Source organism: Anas acuta, chromosome 1 (genome assembly GCF_963932015.1).
Source record: "Anas acuta chromosome 1, bAnaAcu1.1, whole genome shotgun sequence".
NCBI classification, from domain to species: Eukaryota; Metazoa; Chordata; class Aves; order Anseriformes; family Anatidae; genus Anas; species Anas acuta.
In genome coordinates, this window is record NC_088979.1 from 172,586,941 (window position 1) to 172,609,446 (window position 22,506).

Consider the following 22,506-nt stretch of genomic DNA (forward strand, 5'->3'; position numbering starts at 1 on the left):
GAGTTAGCGAGAATTAGGCTACATACTATTTCTGGGTGTCTCAAACCTACTCCTAAAAGCAGACTCAATATTGGAAATACTTTAGCATCTGCTTTTCCAGCAAAACAATGGCTGTTTGCAGCAGCCAGACACCTTTGGAAAAAAAAGAGCTAGCCAGGTAGCGCTTCTAGGCCAACACACACATTTTAAAGGAAGCGTTTTTTCATCATTTTGAAGCAAGACAGAAAGCAAGACAGAGCATCCTCCAGACAGAATAGGCTAAATTCCATGGAAACAGACATTAAGCTAAGATTTGGATCTGCAGATTTGCACTGAATTGCAGACCAAGCTGGCAGCACATCTATTTGTATGGGTAATGGAAAAGATGTAAACACGGAGAAAGTATTAATGACAGTGTACGGGAAAAAAAGTACAGGGCATCTTCCCTATCCTTTAAGAAACTTTTAGCACGGAAAATACTCACTTCATTTTTTTTGCTCCGTTTTCATAACAGAACAGGTAATCTCGTACAAAGGAAATCATTAGCTGTACTACCCTCCTCCTCTCCTTTGGGAGAAGACTGGGAAGTTGAATATCTCAGTAGCCATTTGAGACCCAGCTGCAAATTCTTGACAGCCGCATGTCCAGGGAATACATAACCACAGGTAACAGCTATTCCATTCCAGAGACAGAGCCGTACCATTTGCTATTCCAGATAAACCCTTAGCGAAGCTATTACAGAAATTCAAACTGTGTAATAGCTAAAGACATTCACTGTAAAAAAACAAGGCATAGCTAATACGTCCACGCTGCAGAAAATCTGCCATTTATCTGGTGTATTCTCCCAGTGCTACCGACAGACACTTTCCTTTTGGTCTAATCATTTCTAGCAAGAACAAAGCTAAATAATGCATCATAAAAATACAGGTCTCTCTCTGATAAATGCACATGTAAACATTCAGGTTTTAAAGATGTTTTAAAAACAGAGCTCTGCGTAATACATTTAAAAGAAAAAAGGAACAAAAAACTGTTAACTGTTAGTCCTGATTTCTGACAATTAGGTGACAGAACCTTAAAAGAGTTTTCTTTCCATAGAAACCTAGCTTGACAAAGAAAAGAAGTAGCACCAGCCAGCACTTGTTGAGTTTAAGCTCCAGCTCTGTTTCAGTCTAGAAGGCCTATACTCCCTATGTCTTCAAAAACAACAAACCCAAACCAACTGAACAGAAAAGGAAAATAAATGAAAAAAGGGTTGTGCCTCAAGGTCAAAAAGCATGAACATACACTCAGAATTTCCTCTCTCTGCAGTCTGGCAGAATCCGGTGACTGTCACACCTCATATTCCATTCTTTTTGCTCTTATTCAGGTTAGGAAGGGTTTTTTGGATAGGGACTTTATGTCCACATACAAAGCCAAAACAAAATCTTGAGACTGGAATAATCTCAAACTTGATTACTTGCAGTAATATTCATGAAAATGATGGACATAGCACATTTTTAGTACAGTCTTAGGAAGAAACTACTTTAAAATGTGTTTGTGTTTTTTTTTTTTTCTAAAGTTACAGTCAAAAATGGCCCTCGCCAAAGTTTTTCAAACAGAATAAAAAAGCCAAAGAATACTTGCATCAATAAAATGAACATTAGAAGTATTTTGTAATAAACAAACGTATATTCTGACACATTTGCGAAACAATACTTTCTCCTGACCATAATGAACTTCTGAAGCCAGCCTTTCAAGATCACCTTTAAACACAAGTTTAAGCGCTTGTTTCAGCAGGCCAGATGCAGCTGCAGTGGTTAACCACCTTGCAAAACACATCTTTGCTCCCCCATAAGCAGTAAGGACCAAGAATAAGATGCAGAACAATACTGACATTCATACAAGACTGTACAACAACTCATTTTTGTTTTCAGAACAGTAAATCCTTTAAGGAAGAAATCAATAAACAGAAGTTCTTTCCTTACTGCATGTTTTGAAGCTACAGGCTATTTGACATACCACTACTGTCAATGACATCAACAAAGTATGCAAGCTATTAGGACTTCAGTCTGTGCAAGAACGCAAACCATCGTTTTCTGAATATTTTAAATACTGTGCAACAGATACAGAGTTTACATTTTGAGACATATTATTTCACAGAGTTGGAATAAACGTAAAAAGTACGCTGCAACATACCTGTGTGACCATGCTTTGTATATACGTGGTTGGATGCTGCTGCTTTTGTTGAACAGCACTTTCTATTGCTACTTTCGCTACAGTGCTTGGATCCGCTCCAGCTGGCACAGCAACCATAGTGGCACTGCAACCAGCATTGTTGGGGTCACTGATTGTAACAATTCTAACTCCTACTTTATTTGGAATTCCTGGAACAGTTTCCCTGTCATTATCCTCTGCTGGCCTCTTTACAGTTTTGCATTCTGCTGTGCCATTAGTAGACCGAACTTCGGATGACAGGGTAGACTGGGACACTCTAGGTCCTGAGTGTGGAACTGCTATGATTTGATGCCCCTGTATAACAGAGGCTGTAGATTGTGGTGAGACAACTACACTTGGGCGTTGCTGAGGCACATCTGAATTCAAACTTGAAGCTAGAGGTCCATTAGGTAAATCAGTGTTGGTACCACTAAGTTGCTGGGTTAACAGTTTTGCAGCCTCCTGTGTACCGCTTACAACAGGTGAACTACTCAAAGTTAATACAGGCCCATTAGAAATTCTCTCCCCTTGATCACCTTTGGCAGTATCTTGCTGCGTGGCATCCAAATTCCCTTGTTGTTCCACTGAAGATATCTCACCATTTCCTACATGATTGGAAGTTTTGTGATTTGGAATGTTTTTGCTCAAATGAGAACCATCTCCTTTATCAAAATCACAGATTCCATTAACTAGGGGCTTCTTCAAATCACTTTTAATTTCCTGCGTGTCCATTTGTTCAAAGTTCTGCTTTCCAGGAGCTCCGTTCTCACCCATTTCTAATGACGGCCCATTACTGACTTGTGAGCACTGATTGGCCTCATTCTGAGTTTTCCCTGAGTTAGAAGGAGGTAGACTGGAGTCACTATACTTTCTCCCATTTAAAAGACTTCCCACCTGCATTTCATTTTCTTTTGCATCCCCATTGCTGGTGTTTGCAGCTCCTCTTCGGCAGGAAGGATTCTCCATAACTTCAATTTTACGTTCGTGAATGTGTAAACCTGTTGCTTCCTTTGCTTCTTCCTCCTTTTGGCAAATTATTTTATCACCTTTGAACGGGGGAGCAGCAGTACACGGTGATTGTCCAGCTGAAGGTGCTTGAGTAGCTGGAAGCGTTTGCACCTGGAGCCCAACTCCTGTCTGCGTTCCACTCACTGCAATGCCTGCTGGAGCGATGATTTGAGTTGCGTTTCCCTGACTCACAGTTGCAGTAGCAAAACTCGTATTTGGCACAACTGTTATCGTAACCTGGTTGCCAGTAGTCCCTTGGAAAATCGTTGCTGGGCTGTTCGAGATCAACTGACCTGGCAATATCTGTAAATTAGAAATGGGTACTGTTTGCACTGCCCCTTGGGGCGGGATTGCACCCTGGACCAGCTGAACATTTTGTTGTCCAACTAGCAGCTGCTGAGCTGAGGACTGTCCTTGAACTCCGTAACCCGGTGCTTGGTTATTGGCCATCTGATAGACCACCTGAGGGCTTGGAGCTCTTGCATTGTTAGGTGGAGGAATCTGCGGAGCTGGGAGTATAAGCTTCCCCCCTGGAGTGGAGGGGCCTCTTTTCGGAAGAAGCAGTTGTTTTATCAGACTGGATTCACCAGAGTTAGGCTGGCCAACTCCTGCGTTAGCTTGTTGGGACTGAACTTGCATTTGTATCGGCTGTTGTACCTGTTGCTGTGACGATGCTGGTGAGTGTTGCTGCTGCTGCTGCCTCTTTACAGAAAGCATCTGGCTGACGGTAGGAGGGGGTCCTTGTGACTGAGAAGTGGTACACGAAGATGACATAACTGTGGGGACTTGATTATTTGTGACCGGGCCTGGGGATGGTGAAGAAGATGGAGTAATGCTTGGCTGCCCAGTCAACTGGACAGTTTGACCAGCAGGAATGGAAGCTGGGTTAGCAAGCACTATTTGGTGAATGGCTGGTGCGTACGTTTGACCTTGCTGAGCTGGTTGGCTTACAATCACTACGCTTTGCTGGGACGGTGGTGGCTGCGGCTGCTGCTGCGACTGCATGGGCTGCTGCACGTTGGGTGGACCTTGCTGGGATGGCTTTGGTGCGATGTTCTGAAAGCCCACCCTAGAGGTGGGTGGGTTCTGGACGCCTGCAATTGTGACCACCTGCCCAGCTGCTACTTGGAAATTCTGAACGGTGGTGGCAGAAACGATGTTAGAAGCAGAGGTGGTGACGTACTGCTGTGGCGCTATGATGACTGTGTCTTGCTGCTGGTTACCAGTAGAAGATGGCTGAGATGACGTCTGCCCGGGTTGCGATGATGTGGTGATTAGCTGTTGACCCTGTGAAACTGCTGAACTGCATGCTGGTATGTTTTGTACTCTGCCAAATATATGACCCTGAGGTACAGCTTGTTGAATTACTGTAACAGGAGTGCCTGAAGGTATCTGTCCTGGTACCACTGCGTGCAGTGGAGACTGTTGTTGAATTACAGGTTGGTGGTGAAGCAACGTCTGAGAACCAACAACAGCAACAGACGGCTGTGGTCCTGTACTGCTGTGATTTTGGTTAGAAGCTTGTGCTCCTCCTACAGCAATAGTAACAGGAACCCCAGACTGGGGGACAGAACTCTGTATTACTGTGGCCTTCACTACTTCACAGGGTATTGGACCTTTATTCTGTATAACAGTCATTGTAGCATTTTGCTGCTGTGCATGAACAGGGTTTTGTGGAATTCTAGAAACAGTCTGTGCCACAGTATGAACACCTTGAATTGGAAAAGACATCTGTGTTGCTGTCAAAGTTGAAGACTGGTTAATAGGGGTCCTCTGATAATGATTTCCTACGCTTTGTGGCCCATGTGGGATTCCTATTGAAATAAACAAGGTGAAAGTTTGAAAGCAAAAATTAGTTCAAAACACGAACATAAGGAATTTGTAAAACCCCAAGGCCTGAATTTATAATTCTATATAAAGCCATACTGTGTCTGAATTAATGATGCAGCAACAATGGTTTGTCTGCTGACAAGCTTATGGGTCACATGCCAAATATTAGATAGCATGCAAACACATACAGTAATACTATTCAGAACGCTACTGAATAAAATGAATGCAATGAATAAAACCACATTGTCCCTACTTCTAGCACTTGCAAAATAGTTTCAGTAACATTTTTCTTTTTACTGTCACTTAAGAATCAATGCAAAATACTTCGTATTTAAGTAATTAAAAAACCTGCTGGCGAAGGAGAAGACGACACATCAGGAATTGAATCGACCCGAACGACTGGGGTAGACGAAGTTGGTTGCTGCTGATAGTACATCTGAATGGGAAGTGGTATAGCTCTCCTTTTCACTCCTACCACATGTATATGTGCTTGACCATTGTTATTTGGATCTTCTACTCTCTTCACTGTATGATTTGGAAAGACAGTTCTGCCAAACACAACATAAATCTATGTTAGTAAACACAGTACTTCAACCCTCTTACCATGCTTTCATTTTAATATTACACATTACTCTTATGTGCACAGTAAATGTGCTACTGCCTGCATCATTGCAATACAGCAGAATTCTCCAGGAGCTCTTAAGTATTCAATCACTGAGAACTAACAGGCCAACCTGGCTTTGGCCACGATTTTGAATGAGCTGAGTAAAAGCTACAATACCTCCAAAACTACCAGGGAAAGAAGTAAGAAGGCTATAGAATTAACTAGAATGCTATAGAAGTAACTCTGCTAAAGATCGTGAAATAGACTGAAATCAAATCAATTAAACTACAAATGAGTTTCAATTAAAATTCCAAAACTGCATGGCTTTCAACCTCAATTCAGTAGATTTTTTTCCTCAAAGAAATTGAAAGCTACATGTTAGTACTGAGCACATACAATTGTTTCTTTATGGTTGTGTAAATTTTTGTCTTACCGCAGACATTTATAAAATCCAGTTGATGTCAGGATTCCACCTCGAGCTAATTTACTACAGGTAGAGAGGTATTCAGAGTACATTTCTGCTCGAGAGACTGAGCAATCAAGATACACCTCAAAATGTGCATTCAACCTGAAGATGAAAAAATAGACCATGAAGCAAAACATAGAGACAGCACAGCCATTAGAACACTTCTGTCTGTATCTGAGAATTTAGAGATCTTATGACAACATGGGAAATGGCATTTCAAAATACTGTCTTGTCAAATGTGTGTTTCATACTTTTTATTTCTCACTGCTTATGATCTGACACATAGGACTCCTAGGCTACACACACAGTTTTATAATAAACATTTTACTTACATAGATAATAAGTTGAACAGTCCCTACCCATGCCTTTTTTATTGTATATACAGGAACAACAACAAACACATTGTTTGGTGACTTCTCACCACCAAAAGCTCTACGCTTACTTCTTTATGACTCTACTTTATCAAAAGAGAGTCTGAATGCTAGCTAATTCTTCACCAAGAATCTCTATCAGTAATCTACTCAACATTTGTGTCAGAAACGGTATCTTAGATCTGCAAATGCAGTTGTAATTTAAAATACAAGAAAAAAACAGAGCTAGAATAACACATCAAGCTATGATTACGACAGAGATGGAAAGGCAGGAGAGGGAACTGGAACTCTCTCATACACGCATATGAACACAAACACTCATGCCAGCAGTCACACTCTAAGTAGGCATCACAAAACCCTTGTACAGCCTGTTCTGCCTAATGTTCAGTTTCCATGGAAGGAAGGTATTTGTGTCTCCTACGGCATCTTTACAAACACAGAGACCATCCAATTCCCAACTAGGAAACCATGAGAGAAAGCAGCAGTTTCTATCTGATTAATTTTATTTCTTTGAGCTCCATTATTCCAGTCCAGAAGCACGTGAACAGTTCACCCCCAACAGTAAATGGAGAAAAGTAACAACTCTCCACACAACGCTCGAATACCGATACCAGAATATAGGCTCAAATGGAACAAAAATACATTTAAACTTGTCAGTATTTACTATACAGTGCTAACCCTTTGGAAAGCTGCACTGCATTCTCCTTTGTAGAGTCCCAGACTCCCCGTAGAGCTAAATGTTTAAAGAGTGAAGGATTTACAGTCTTTAAACTGGGCTGTCTCATATTCAGAAAAGTGCAAGTATACTGCGATTTCTCCTGCAGTTTAGTTATAATTTTATTACAAAAAATTGAGACCCCATTGTGTAACAGAAAGCCTAGGTACTAATTAGACCCGGCGTATCAGACAAATGACTGTCCAGCTGGATATGTGGCATCAGGCTGACACACTGTCACTGTACAAGCAGCAAACAGGAGGTCAGGACTTAGAGAGGTGCAACGGGAACTGTGATTAGCGCTTCACTGTCACTCGCACTTAGCTTTACAAGAAGACTCCTACCCAGGCTAAGCTGGCTTATAATATATCCAGGAAGGTCAGCTTAGACATGTTTTCTTTCTGTTGCTTCCAAGAGGCAGTAACTTTCCAAAACTCTACCATTACAACTTATTTACTTCCAGTTTCTTTTAGTCATTCTAGTAATACCATACCAAAACACACCCTGAAAATTTGTATGAATATAAGACAATCCATGTCAGCATTGATTAAATGTTTGGAAGGGGCTAGTTCTCTGCTCTGGATTTGAATTAAAACAACAACAACATGATGCATTTCTATTTTGTGTTTTTTTGTTTTTTTTTTGGGGGGGGGGGGGGGAGGAGGCAGCACAGTCAGTATTTAATGAGAATCTTTAGATGTTAATTTTTAGCATTCACTAATTCATACCTAACTAAGACTAACTGGAAAAAAATTAAATACAAAATCATCACTGACAGCTGTAGAAGCACACTGCACATGGATTCAGAAACAAGGACGACCTTCCAAATCTTCCTGATATTATTCCGTATCGTCTGCTTCATTATCTTTCGTCATTTGATGGTATTGCACAGTTACAGAGTGGTACCTATCCACACTTATTTTACCAGCTGAAATTTTTACTTTACATTTTATTAGAGTGCTTGCCTAAGACTTTACTACTGTAAGCTAGATGTATAGTGCTTTCTATAGTTAATAGAGAAAAGGTGGCACCAGAAGGTAATCTCTCCTCATGTCAGAAATTAAGCACGTGAAGGCAATTAATTTAACTGTGGGAGAATCTCCCCCTCCATTAATTAAAGGGCAGCCTAGAAAAACAGCTTTGTTTAGAGACCAACTTGTAGATGGCTGAGTTGTAGTGTGGTTGATCCCAACACCAGCTATCCCTGTTTAAGTATCTAAAAATGAAATTTCTCATTCTATCAGCAGTATATAATAATACTTCCCAGAGTGCAAACAACAGTGTAAGAGCAACGTCAGTTGAGCAACAAAAATCTTCAATGTTTTTCCCATCCAATCGATACTTTGCTGGAAAAATGAGTAAAACTACATCATGAACTAGAAGCACTAAGCTTTAACAAATTGTAGCCACTTCATTTTGAAGGCTTTTGTCTGATGGCTAAGATGGACGTGTGAGGTGTCAAGCAGCACGAGTGGAAAGGGCCATCAAGAACTGATTAATACAAATACTTAGAATGTGAACAGATTGCTCTCAGCCCATGTAAGAACCACCGGCAGAACAGTTATTTTTTCTCACTATCTGGCAGGTAATCAACAACAGTGTTAGGTGAAAGCAAAAGAATTTGGAGGGGAGGCTTGAATATTCCTTAACATGCTTGAGATTTAAAATCGTCACATGAGAGTTTTGCGGGGTCTAGCTTCTAGCTTCATAATTTGAGGGTTACTTCTATATTGGTGCGGTAATATGGTGACACATTACCTGATAAAAACACTCATGAAACAGACAATGCTGTCTGACAACTTAAAAAAATAAATAAAATCAACGCAGGAGTTTAAATTAAATTAAATTATATTCAAAGAGAGAAAACAACTAATTTCAAGCATCATCTGTCCAATAGTGAACATTCTCGTTGATTTTTTTCTTTCATGGTGCTTCAAAGCAATGACAGAATGGTTTTACTTTATACTTTTCAGAAAAAAATAGTCTAACAGTGAATAGAAACAAGCTAGGGAAATCTGTGACACATGAATAGTTTTTCTTCTTCATTTAAGTATTTGAATAGAGCTATGCACTTACCACTGACATGCAAATTTCTCGCTGTCTATTTCTACTATTCCTGGTGGTGGAGCAACATGTGGTGCTGCTCTAGAGGCTGTGGGGAAGGAAAAAAAAAACATTTGTTGAATGAAGCAAATGATTTTCAAAGCCACGACTATCATGGGTACAGTGTCTCCTATGCTTGTAAGCTGGATATTGCCAACTAAGATAAGTCACAGAGGTGCACTAAGACTAAAGATTTGCACCAGTTTACCAAAACAAAGCAGGGCAGGCCAAGGCCAGGGAAACCACTGAAGTGCAATCATGAAGCAAGCACTTAGTGAAGGACAGCTTCCAGATTCATGATCCATGTGTTAACTCTAAGAAGGATAGAATATTGAATATGATTTAAGAGTGACAGAATACTCCACAAGAACAGGCACAAATACACAGTAACTTTCCAACTCCTAAGTTGAAACAAGTTTAAAGTAAAGAACTTTGTTACAATGTCACACCGGTTCCTTCCATTCATTCTTGTTCATCTTCTTAGTCACATTCTTTTCCATTCACTTCCACCAAGGTATCTGAACCCATTCCAGAAACACTGAACATGAATGTTAGTATCTCTCACGTTGATTCTTCCTCCTTTTTCCACAGCACGAATAGCTTTGTTTGATCCTGCATGCACTTGAGGTATATACTCCCAATGTTGAGTCTGGTTTGCCCATGATGACAACCAGTAAGCAATCTCCCTGTCCTTATCTCAATCCATGAGCCATTTCCACTCTATTTTTCTCCACCTCTTCCTTTGAAGGGGAGGAGTTGAAGTAGAGCTTCATCAGGGTGAAACCACCACAACAACTTATATATATGTATCTCCATATGTGTGTGTGTGTATATACACACACATATATATTTTATATTATATATATAATAAGTATAGCATTATATACACCATATACATAATACACACACATACACCATATATAATGCTATACTTATTTATGTAAATCAACCAGAAACCTACAAAAGACAGAAATCATGCATGCCACATAGGAAACTCTGTAGAAGAGTATTTTCTCTCGTAGTGATACTAACCTGGGACACCTGCTGCATGGGCCTGTGAAGAACCATGATCCATTACTGGTGGTCTGACATCAGGTACTCCTTGCTGGTTAACACACTGATGTTCAATGAGTTTTACAGCAGTAAGCGCATCAGGTCCAAACATCTGGATGTCCATAGAAACCAGACATACTAATGTATCTAAAGTATTAAACGCAAAATCGACAGTGACATTAGGACAAGACAAATGAATGCAGCTGGGACATGTTGATTTGCTTTAAAATTGTCATGTGTTGAAAGAAAACAAGCCTCCGCATGCTTCCATAGATTTTACACAATTTCTTACTGACATAAAAATATTTTGAAATAATTTTAGCTTCCACAGTTACTACTATCATCAGTTTCTTGCAGACACAGAATTCTTATAGTAAAATTTACTACTGCAATATCTATCCCTGAGCTGTGCGCGCACACACACACACAAGCCACATTTTCAACCACTGAACACAACACGTTCTAAAGTCCTTTTTCCTATATAGGTGAGAGTAGCAGATTTTGCCTTGCTTCTGCCTTACCTATGCTCTTCTCTACTTTAGAAATCTTTGTGCAGGCCACTTCTCCCATTTCTGTGAGCATGTATAGCACCTCAAGTGCTGAGATTACAAGCAGCACATCTGGCAGCGTGAGATGACATATGATCTCTTTGTAGGATTCTTGATCCACATATTCACAAATTAAGACACCATTATCTTCAGCCTTACAAAGATTTGCCAAGATTTCCATGCCTGCAGAAAAAAAAAATACGAAATAGTTTAACAGCAATAATTTCAATTCTAATACAGCAACAAGAATAGCTTGAGATCTTACCTCTCATTTTTAAAAATCTATCCCTTGACATGAGGCATTTTGTAACAGTGTGAAACATTAGATGAGTAGTTTTGAAATCAACAGGATCCAAAAGAAGCTGATAGGAAAAGAGAAAAAAAAATATGACTAACACTATGCATATAGTGGCAACAGTTCAAATCCTTAAATATGTACATCAAAACATAAGATTCAGAAGTGGTTAAATGGAGCATAGCTAAATGGCACTTGCGTTCACAAAAACAGAACCCTGTGAGGTTGTTTTTTTTTATTTTAGCTAGTGTTTTTAGTCCCCTCTTCCTCTTCTACTCTGAAGTAGCAGTCTAATTTACATTTTTTCTCAGAATAAGGAAAATAACTTTATTTCCATGCAGCATACTCAAATATATTTTAGCATCCACCAAAGAACAGAACTCAAGTAGGAACAAGCATTCCTTCCCAAAGTCTACCACAGTTGTTCATCCTACTTCTATCCACTTCTGCTTCTCTATCAGAGCTCTCAGACTTTGTAACAGGTAACATTCTTTCTTGTTCAAGAGAAGTTGGATACATAGTAAATGAAAACACAAACTTCTTCAGACACGCAGCAGTGGACCAATACTTCAAGTCTCATACTCTGGTATCTAACCATTTAATTTAAATGTACCTGTTATAGTTAAAAATAAAAGGAATATCTGATCATAACTCCCTGTAAATTCTGCACAATTTATCTGCACAATGATATGGCAACCTGAAACAGTACATTACTTTCAAATCTCTTTGAAAAAAAGAAGATGTCTCATGATTCAGGCAGAATACCCAGCACCATAGTGGTGCCTGCTCACCGTGACATAAAACCCTCTGCCACCCCCTTTTTTCAAATGTTCTGTTTTGAAATTATAACTAAAGGAAGTATGAGGAGAGCAAGCTCGTGTATAGTCTGCAGAATTGAGCTAGCTCCCTCCTTCCATCTGCAGAACTGAAAATTATGCAGTATGAATATCCTGTATGTCCCCACGTAACCAGCCTTCTCCATGTGAATCTATTTAAGCAAACTAACACATACAGCCTGGATTTCACTTTTGGCCTTGAATACTTGCTTTCAAAATGCTATTTACAAATTCAGAGAATGATTTATTTACTGCTTCATCCAACGATCAAGGAAAAGTAATTCATTTAATTAACATTAAAGTAATGCCTTTATCAAATGATATTTTAATTATTCTGTTTTGAAGCACATTACCTCTGCTGCAATATTTCCCAGCGTGTCAAGCCCCAACTGCCGTAGAGAAATAAAATGACTGTGAGCAGAGAGTAGCAGGAACCGAAGACAAGTACGATTAGCTGCCAAAAGTTTAACATTTCCCTCTTCAAAAGAAAGATTACGTAAAATCACTGCGATCTGAAGAACTCGCTGCCCTTCGATATCATTAATGCCCAATTTGCGAGGTGGATGAAATAAGGATTCCCAAATCCAATCTTCTGATGGAATTTCTACAAGGTAAATAAACAGATATTTTAGTCCTTCCTTTGCTGTATTTACAAACATGTCTGTATTAAGTTTAGTCAAGATTTCTCACCTTGAGATTTGCTTCTGTCAGAAATTAGGTCACGTACTTCAATATCCTCAACAATATCCTTCCAGAACTGAAGAAAAAATCAGAAATACACTTAATTTTTAGGGGATTATACTTCTTGAATTATTTTTTTTTATTATTATTGTTACTACTTTAAAATACTTTTCAATAGGAAAAAGCTTATTGTTAAAAAGTATGCTAGTGCCCCCAGTCTTGACTCATGTAATAGTATCAAAACCTTTCACTCAGGGAATGATACGCAAGGTGTTCGGTACTTCTCATGAGGAAGCTCTTCCTTTCACAAGTACCAGAAATATGCTTTCATGATGAACCAACGGTACCCTTGATCTATGTTACTGAAACACATACTGAAACTATATGCATGTTCTTCCACAAACCATTACAAATCCAGCAAGTTGGAAAAAGCAGAGCTCATTTTCTTTCGCTTCCTACAAGCAGTGAACTCATAAGGCAGATGACTCCTCTCAGTTTCAGTAGACCTTAGCTCCTGCCAGAAGTCCAGCAGTTAAGGTTTCTATTTGGAGAGACTTTCTAAAGCTTCTAAAATGTTTTCCACATCACCTTAAATCAATGAACAGAGAGAAGCAATAACCACCGCCACCAAAAACCTTTATAAATAAACGCAAACCAGAAAGCTTCAGCAGACTAGAATTCAAATTACTTTACAAATATATGGCCTGATCTGTAAATGGTTACATTGCTTGGCCTGGTGAAATTAACTATCAATCAAGGAATCAAAGGTTTGCAAGCTAAGAAAAATATACACTGTAATGTATACTAAAGATCTAAAATATATAATATATTCTAATGTATACATCAGAATAAAAATGTAAACTTTCATTTCACTAATGTATACACTTCTTTGACTCACTAAAGAAATAGAGCTACTCTTCTGGCTATGAACACTGAATAAAAGCACAAATAAATCTTGATAAAAAGGGAAGGATGGTACAACCAGCTGAACAGCAGGAGAAATTTTGCTATGCAAATGTAATTACTAAATTACAGCATTCATACCAAGCTTGACACTATTATTTTCTTGAAAAATATAATACTACAGATTTTCTAAATTGGAAGGAAAAGAATTTTATTTTTCACTGCAATGCTGCTAAATGACATCCAAGTGCTGTTTAGTAAAGAGGCTGACTTGCACAGAAAGGATTATTACCTCATTTTAGCCAAGACAAGAACAGCCAGATAAAAATCTAGCCTCCTACTGTTTGTGATAAACAGATTTTTCTAGTTAATACTGAGGCTACAATCAAGACCCTACAGAAGACCAAGGAATGGAGATAAAGTTCCAGAATGTACTGCATTTTGAGCTGCTTTTCCTTTTAAAGAAGGAAACTATAGCATTTAGGGAAGAGGTTTCAGTCATGATTTAAAGGGCATATAAAATATATTACTGGTAAATATACACTTTCCTTTAGGGTGTTTCCTCTTGGAAAAGGAATGAAGATAATAATCCTTCATATTTCACTGCTACTTAAAAGAAAAACCTTACAAGCTTTTAAGGATTAGCTGTTTAATCAATTAAGGATTTATTATTATTATTATTTTTACATGAATATTGAGCAGAGATACTTAACGTCTTCATCTTTAACCTGAACCTCTTTGGAAGAGGACAAAGTCAATCACAGTGCAAGGTTAAAAATGCTGTCCCATGTTAAATGGTAAAACAGCAGGATCACATTTTGCTAGCTGAACCCTCCAATAACCCACTTTCTGCCTCTTAGTCTTTCAGCTTACAGTCCAAAGTGAAATATTTAAAAACCTCTGGCAATAGAAAGTCTCAAAGGAGCTAATTTTTTCCATCTAGAAGGCATGTTCTCAAAAGGGTGGAAAATGACAATTTGATTATTTTTTTTTTCAGACAAAAACACAACAGATACTGCTGAAGATAAAGCCTCCAAGTCCTATGGCTAAAGATGAGGACAGAAACACATTGCTGGAAGAGCACACATCTCACCTCACACAAAATAAACAGACCCACCCTAGATGCTAGACCAAGTGAGGAACTCTCCCCTTCCGTAAGCAGCAGTCTGACAAACAATTGTAGGTGTCAGGTAGGGTAAGATCATCTTTTTCAGAAAAGAACAGAACATGGCTTCTTTCTGCCAGTTAAAATGAGAGGTTCCAAGGCACCAAAGAAAGTTTCCTTATGTAACTGTTATTCTTCAAATTGTTTCATTACGTAGTCTTGCTGTGAGCATAAAATACTAACTGCTCAAAAGAGAGAGTGCTTTTGCCTCAGGATTACCCATACACAAGTGCTGTTAGGTAGGCGAAGCACACCGGGATAGCATGTGTGCCCCCAGGGACTCAGTTACTCCAAGTCCCAGAGATCTGGAAGGCCTCTTTAAGGAACAGAATCTGCAGGACTAGGCATGACCATACAGACAACACAACTTCAGAAGGAGCAAAGTTGTATTATATAATTCTCTTTTCTGCTTATTTCTACATACGCTATCACTGTGGATGATCACTCTCACTGAGAACACTGCCTTCTTTACCTGCAGAAGTGTGCCAGGGCCTTTTGCTCACTAAAACCCGTAGGCTTACATTCCCAAAGCCACCCCAATCAGGGGTGTTTCAGCACCTGTGAGATGTCTTCTGCAGCAGTAAGTCAAACTTCCTGTGATCACTTTGCAGATTTTAAGATTTCAAGCATTCTGCAAAAGTTCCAGTGGTGTCACTTGAGTCCTAGCAGAGGTAGCTGTAATGTTCAGAGGAAGCTGCAGTTTCATACTTAGTACATAATCAGCTAACTCAGGAGAAAGATGGAGTAGAAAGAGCACGGTGCCTCACAGAACAAAAACCTGTTAGGAAATCCTTGTTCTGGTGTATGAAGAGTCTGGAAGGAAGAAGCTCAGAACATATAGATTCAAACCAGATGTCCAAGTAGGTAACCTGTGACAGACCATACTCTCTTCAGCCTACTCACTCATCCAAAAAAAAATGTAGAAAAGCATGTTTCTACAGAGGACGTGGAAAAAGAATTAAACTGATTCAGCCACTCTAGCACAACCTCAACAGCCTTGTGGATGACTTGGAGTATTCAGAGAAATGCTTTCACAATCAGAAGGTCAGCAGTAAGTTCATTGATGCTTCTAGAACCAGTCTGGTTCTGGACCAGAATACTCACTTCTCGCACTGTTTAATACAAAGACATGAATATTGGTCTATATTCACATAGACACACACCCCTAGTTCTTTGGGGAGGTCAAAACCAAACCGAACAACCTCAGGAAATGTTAAGCTACATCTTTTGTTCAACAAGCCAAGAATTTCGAGGTAGAAAATAATTTGGCAAGGTAGAAAACAGAATTAACCTACATACATTTGAGATCCATCTGTGAGAAAAGAACAAGGCAAAACATGCCACTATTTTTATTTTCCTAAAGAAAAGTTGAGTGTGGAAAAAGATGGATTAGATCAACCTGAGCATTCCTTTGAAAAACAACAGGGAAGCAAGAAAATGCTTCTCATCACATGGAGTTATTACTTCCCTACAAAAAGGTGTGGATAGCTGCACTTTGATACCACTTATCAACAGAAATGAACAGGAAGGAAGAAAAATTGAAGCTCTTTATCAACAGTTATCCCTATATAAATGTTTTAGGTCATCGTATAATACTGATAACTGTAACATAAAGCTAAAACTTGGACTCAAACAAGTAACACTTGACTATGTGACATCTAGATGTTAAGAGATAATGGACGAGGGTTAAAGAACTTGATTCACATGCACGATCTGATTACTGACAACAGAAAAAGTTCCTCTGGAAAAAGGTACACAGGATTATACATAATTCACTGAAAATCAGATTGACCAAATTACTGTCTGTAAAAAACAATGGATGTCTGAGTTCACAAATCATGTACTGCAGCAATGATCATGACTACTTATTGTCCAAGAAAAATATGAGTGCAAGTGGAGCCAAGTCTGAGCTTGACAGCTTGATGGATCACCATGAGACATGAAAGTGACATTTGAAAAGTACTTTAGGCATGTAAATTTGTAAGGACCTCTCCCTACACGTTATGTGAGACAGACTCAAAGAATAAATACACAGTAAATGAATATTAAACTTACACAAAGAAAAGAGAGTTGGACGACGAACTGATTTCACACAAGAAAGAAAGAAAGAAAGAAAGAAAGACGTTATGCAAAGCAATAAAGAAAGGACAGAAATTGCATAAGCATGGACTTTGGAATTCCACAGCCGGAGGAGGCACCAAGAAGTCAAAGAACCGAAGGAAGGACATCCTGTCATTCTGAGTAACTACAGATTTAAGCCTATTTGCAGGAAAACTCAGAAAGGAAGAACGCAAGAAATTAACATAGCTATAAGGGAAAACAGCAGGCATAATTAAAACGATACTCAGATTTTGACAGCTAATGGAACAGAGATTAAGTATGCATTCATGTTCACTGATTAGTAAAGATATTTGATTCCGTTTAGAGGGAAGCACTGTACAAAGCGAGAAAGTATCAAGCACTATGAATAATGGAAAGTGCAAAAGAAGATTAGAAAACTTATGTGGTGAGGATTGGCAAAACAAACACACAAAGAAACAAAACCTGATTCTCTCCAAGTTTGGTACAAAATAAATACACTGCTATTCATCATCGCCTTCAACTGGAACGTTAGCGGTGTGAAAGGACAAAACCAAAGATTTAAGCCTCTTTCTTTGTGGATACGACATTACCAAACCAGAAGGTTGTTATAAAAAAAATCATGGTACTGTTAACCATTTAAGAAGCTTTACGAAAAACGATCTTGGCTTACAGTGAATTCTGGAAAGTGAAGTAGGTATGTTTAGAAAAGAGAAAATAGAGCAGCAGTGATAAAACTGTTTAACACAGAGAGATTTCTACTTGCTCCTAAAATGCCCGATCAATGCTGACTAAGGAAAAAGATGGACAAAATCTAAAGGAAACCTACTGTAGTTAACCAGTGCACAAAATATGCAGAAGACAGACTAAAAAATATCACATTTAGGATCAAAGTGAAAATATACTAGTAATATATATAGTTAGATGACAATGGAGAGGTAATTCAGCTAAATGAAGGCAATATCAGAAATAAGCAGTACCAGAGTTCTTCAGAAGGAGAGGATATGTAAAGGAAAATGATTTTAAGTCAAAACTGGAGGAGAGCAGAATATAAAAATCAAACTATGGGTGCTGAAACACTTGAGAAATTCTTTATGATACGTGAATAGAGAACTAAAAGAGTTGCCTGAATACCAAATAGCCAACAGTAATGACTTAGATAGCTAAAGGTGGGAGAAATGGTAATGACACTGTACTACTCAGAGTGAACTAAAATGTAGTAAAAGAATGAGAAAAAATAATGAAAAAATACATGGCCATCTTTCTTTTTTGAACTGTAATTTAAAAATACTAATACGATTAAGAGACCAAAAATTATATCAAGTTAATTTTAAGCAAATGTTAAATAAAAACTTGGACAATTTTTAGTATAAACACAGAATTCTGAAATAACCCCAATTATATTTATAAAGATATTGAAATACAGAAACTAGCTGCCTCTATAAAATCCAGAAGTTCCAAGTTTATGGTCATGTGTTTTAATAAGCACAAGAAGGAGCTTGGAAAAAAAGTTGACTCAGTAAATGTAGGTATATAGATGAAACATCAAATGTTCTGAACATCCCTCATTGACCATTTATATTTTGTCTATTGCATTTGAAAGCTATTTTCAGCTAACAAAGATTAGCAAGGGTTCAGTATTTTCTGCATAGAATTGACATACCAACACTTAAATCAATATTTAATTACCAAGAACACAAATTTATTTTTCTTCTTTGAATCCTGAATTTAACTCTGAGAATCATTTTCAAAACAGCTTCAAGATTTCTAATACTACCCTGCCAAAAACAAACCAACCAACCAAAACTCCAACAAATGAAAAAAAAAATCAACTAGTGTCTGAGGGTAATGGTTACAAACTCCAGAATTTCTATCAACTCAATTCCTATTAGCTTAGAATTTGTAAATTTAAGAAATTGCTCTTTCCTGTTATTAATCTCCACCATTTCTATGTTCATGCCATCAGTACACTATCTCAGACTATCTCTTTAGGCTCATAATTCTGCACTTCTTTTCTTCTGTTTAAAAACTCTTTTCTGTTTTCATCTTTATAGAAACATCTAATCTGCTGCCAATATAGCAGAACAGACTGGAATGATAACCTTAGGAAACTGAACAAACAACTGGCAGTAAAATAAAAACAAACCAAGTAGAATTTTTAAAAGATAATGTGAACAGTGAACGGAGGGAGCACAACACACTCAACAGCCATTCTATTAATATTAAAGCTGTAAAACCCGATTTAAATGAGATATAACCATGTCTACCCTGCCAGCCACGTATCTCCATTCTATGTCAGGAAGCTCCCATAATGCTTCCTCTGTTTTGATACAGTCACAGCTGCAATACAAAATAAATGACTTCCAGTAGGGGGGTCAAACAAATGCTTTAAGTAAGATGTTCTGAAAAATCTGAATTCTTGGCATTAAGAGTTATTTTTAGATGTGGTGTTAAGTTTCTGACATGCTTTTGGTGGTATTTCACTACAGAGTGGTACTATATGTGTTATAGGGCCCCAAAATAGAGCCTGGCGGGTATCCAAGACTCTTATTAGTAAACCTTACTGCAGCTACAGTAGTTCTACTTCACACTTGCTTAAAAACATTTATCAGAACCATCTGTCCTTATCTATCACAATAACTTAAGTTTATATAATTAATGAACATATAATGAATTAGAATTCTGGGCAATTTTAAATGTTTATAGATCTAAACATGGTACTTGTTGCTGCTCTAGATCAGCAACAGTCTGTGACAGTTTTGGATGAAGATAAAACAGAAGTGTTAAGTGCTTAAAAAAAACCACACAACCTATAGTACTCTGGACATACTCCCCACTGGTAAAGGTAGCATATTATCAAGAATTATTTTTTATACTTACCCTCAGTACACCTGAACCATGTTTACAAGTTTATATGCTAGCAAAATTAGAGTTTACCTTTTTTTGTTGTTAACTTTATTTAGGAAATTATCGTTAGGCAATCTATATATTGACATTTCAACAATATTTATAATTTATCACTAACACTACAATTGCCCAACTTGTCCCAAAATCATGTTACATAAAAAAGAAAACAAAAGTCAAATGGAAAGAGCTCCTAAAAAAAAAACATCTCTATAATAACAATCTTATTAATAATATATCCTAACTAATGTATCTTTATATACTGGCAAGACATTTCAATGTGTGAGAACATTTAGAAACTGAGCAGAAAACTGGCTATCAGTTTTTAAGGGACTCATCAGCTCACCTTTTCACTTTAATAAAAAACATAAATTAGCAACATACATTCTAATCTAGCTTCCCTCTATTTCAGCCTCATACATTTTCACCTGAAATTCTGTTTATGGAAGTTGCTGTATGTTAGAGCGAAAATGTGAGACCTCCTTCAGATAACAGTATATTTTGGACTCTCATTCACCTCAAAATGCTCATCTAGAGTAAGGAGGAAGCACTTAGACAAAGCGACTTCTCTTATATTTTTTACCTCATTTCACTACTAATAGAGTACATCATGCCCTCTAGTGGGAAGATAAAAAAGCCTTGTGAATAATAATAATAAAAAAAAAAAAACCTGAAACAAACTCACATTTCTAACTTAATGAATTTTGCCCTATGCTTCTTCTTGCATGGTCCTGATTTTCATAATCCAGCATGTTTGTGGTTGTTTTTTGTTTGTTTGTTTTTTAATTGCAAGATCACCATTCTTTTCTCCTGCTAAGCCTTTCCTTTCCATTTCACATATTAGTTTTCTTTATAAAAAGAAATGTGGAATCTTTATCCATTTGCCCACACCTATCTTTTCTAAATACTTACCTTCCTGATTATCCAATATTTTATGATAGCTGTGATTTAATGTCCTACTATATTTAAACAAAAGGAAAATGACTGAGCAATTCAAGATACCCATGCTAGTATATCTTCATTTTTCTTCTTTTTAAAGGATTTGAAACCCGCCATATCCAGTTCAAAATAATTTAATATTTTTAAAATTACCTTAACAAAATCTCTATCAGTTTTCTCCTTCCATTCTTCTCCAAATACAGCAGAAAATGATCCTAAAGCTTTAAGCATAAAAAGCAGAATTCAGTAAAAAATAAATGGACATTTTAACTTTTTACTAATCCACAAACCAAATAAAAGATTCAACAACACTACAGACTATTCCAGTGCCTCCTTTTCTTTAAAAGAATCCTGCACTGAATTGTATAATCCTGCTTAAATTTCTTTAGTAATTTAATTAACTACTACTGGAATTTTCTGGTTTAAATAGAGAATTACTAGTCTATAGGGTTTGGGAACACTATAAATAAATACGATTAAATGAAAAACTATGGGAAACTTTTCCAGAGCTCTTTTCAAGGAGACAAGATGACCACTCAATTTTCAACCCCACGTCAGCAACTAGTTTCCATGTGCAAACACTGCCTTAATAGTTAAGCGAAATCCCATTAATGTTTTCCAAAAAACAGAAGAGTAGCAGTGATAGTTTGACAGCACTCAACTGAAAGTCAATATTTAAGAAGGAAGTGTAATGAATGTTCTTAGATTTTTGATGGAGCCACCACCACAGCTTTTCTAATCACTGCTGCTTAAAAGCAGCAAAGATAAGATTTGGTCTATCTAAAACTAAGCTTTGTCTTGCAATAGTTCTGTAATGAACTAATGACAGGTGAAGTTACACTTAAATATTTTGGTTCACAACGTTTTACTGTTTTGAGCAAAATGCAAAAAATCTAATTTCCAAGACTACATCAGCTTTCAACTCTTACAGAAACCAAACCAAGACTTATGCAGCATTTCAAATTGTAGATACTAGACACTCCTCAAACCCCTGGGACTGTCCTACTGCACACAATGTAATTGCCATCTCAAACTACTTGGGGCAGGTGGGGAGGGGAAGAACTGAAAACATTTTTCTTGTTACCTAGAAACACTGCATTATAAATATTATTACTAACAATGATAACACCTTAATTACAGACAAGCCAAATCTAAAACACACATTAAATTTAAATAAAATTAATCAGCTATCATTTATTTACACCTGAAATTATCATGACAGTATTTTCATACTTAGTTTGCTAATTACAAATTTCATTTAATCACCAAACTTGACAATTTACCTTTTTATTTATAGCACAAAAGCACGTAAGTATTTCAAATTGAAAAATTAAAATCCGTGCTGCAAAAATAGGTAAGCATTCCCCTTTTCTTTTCCCAGTTTGTCTTAATTCATCTTCCTAATGCTGCTAGGACACTCTCTGGATTTATCCAGAAGATGTAATCTCTAGAGGTATCGAGCAAGATAAAAATGAAGTTTTCCCCAGAGAAAGAAAAGGGCAAGCCCATTACATGCTTGTCACTCCTCTTGTCACTATTGTCACTCAAATATTTCTCAATGTAAGAAATACAAATAGGGGCCAGCTATGAACAAGCCTGTGCTCTGAGTCCAATTTAAGAACCTGAAAAAATGCCATCTACTTTTGCAATGTCCAAAAGATCATGAAATAACATAAATTTAATTATTTACAAATTTCTAAATCCATAAAAGGATGCCATCAAATGAATGGTGAGTGATGGCAAACAAAAAATCTAGAAAGCAAGCATCCTTGGAATTACTACTCTGGTGGGCTATGTTTCACTTTAGCTTCCCTTCAAATATTTTTCTTTGAAA

General features: G+C 37.5%; 1 protein-coding gene across 1 annotated transcript in view; it reads right to left on the reverse strand.

Annotated features, from left to right (window-relative positions):
• ARID2 (AT-rich interaction domain 2) overlaps nt 1–22,506 on the reverse strand; it is a 102,717-nt gene that overhangs the window by 20,412 nt on the left and 59,799 nt on the right. The window contains exons 6-15 of the mRNA XM_068669355.1: nt 20,826–20,893; nt 12,692–12,758; nt 12,355–12,605; nt 11,136–11,232; nt 10,844–11,053; nt 10,302–10,469; nt 9,243–9,318; nt 6,048–6,182; nt 5,359–5,558; nt 2,155–4,994 (exon numbers count right to left, since the gene is read on the reverse strand). Coding sequence (XP_068525456.1) covers nt 2,155–4,994; nt 5,359–5,558; nt 6,048–6,182; nt 9,243–9,318; nt 10,302–10,469; nt 10,844–11,053; nt 11,136–11,232; nt 12,355–12,605; nt 12,692–12,758; nt 20,826–20,893 — 4,112 coding nt within the window. The remainder of the gene's footprint in view (nt 1–2,154; nt 4,995–5,358; nt 5,559–6,047; nt 6,183–9,242; nt 9,319–10,301; nt 10,470–10,843; nt 11,054–11,135; nt 11,233–12,354; nt 12,606–12,691; nt 12,759–20,825; nt 20,894–22,506) is intronic.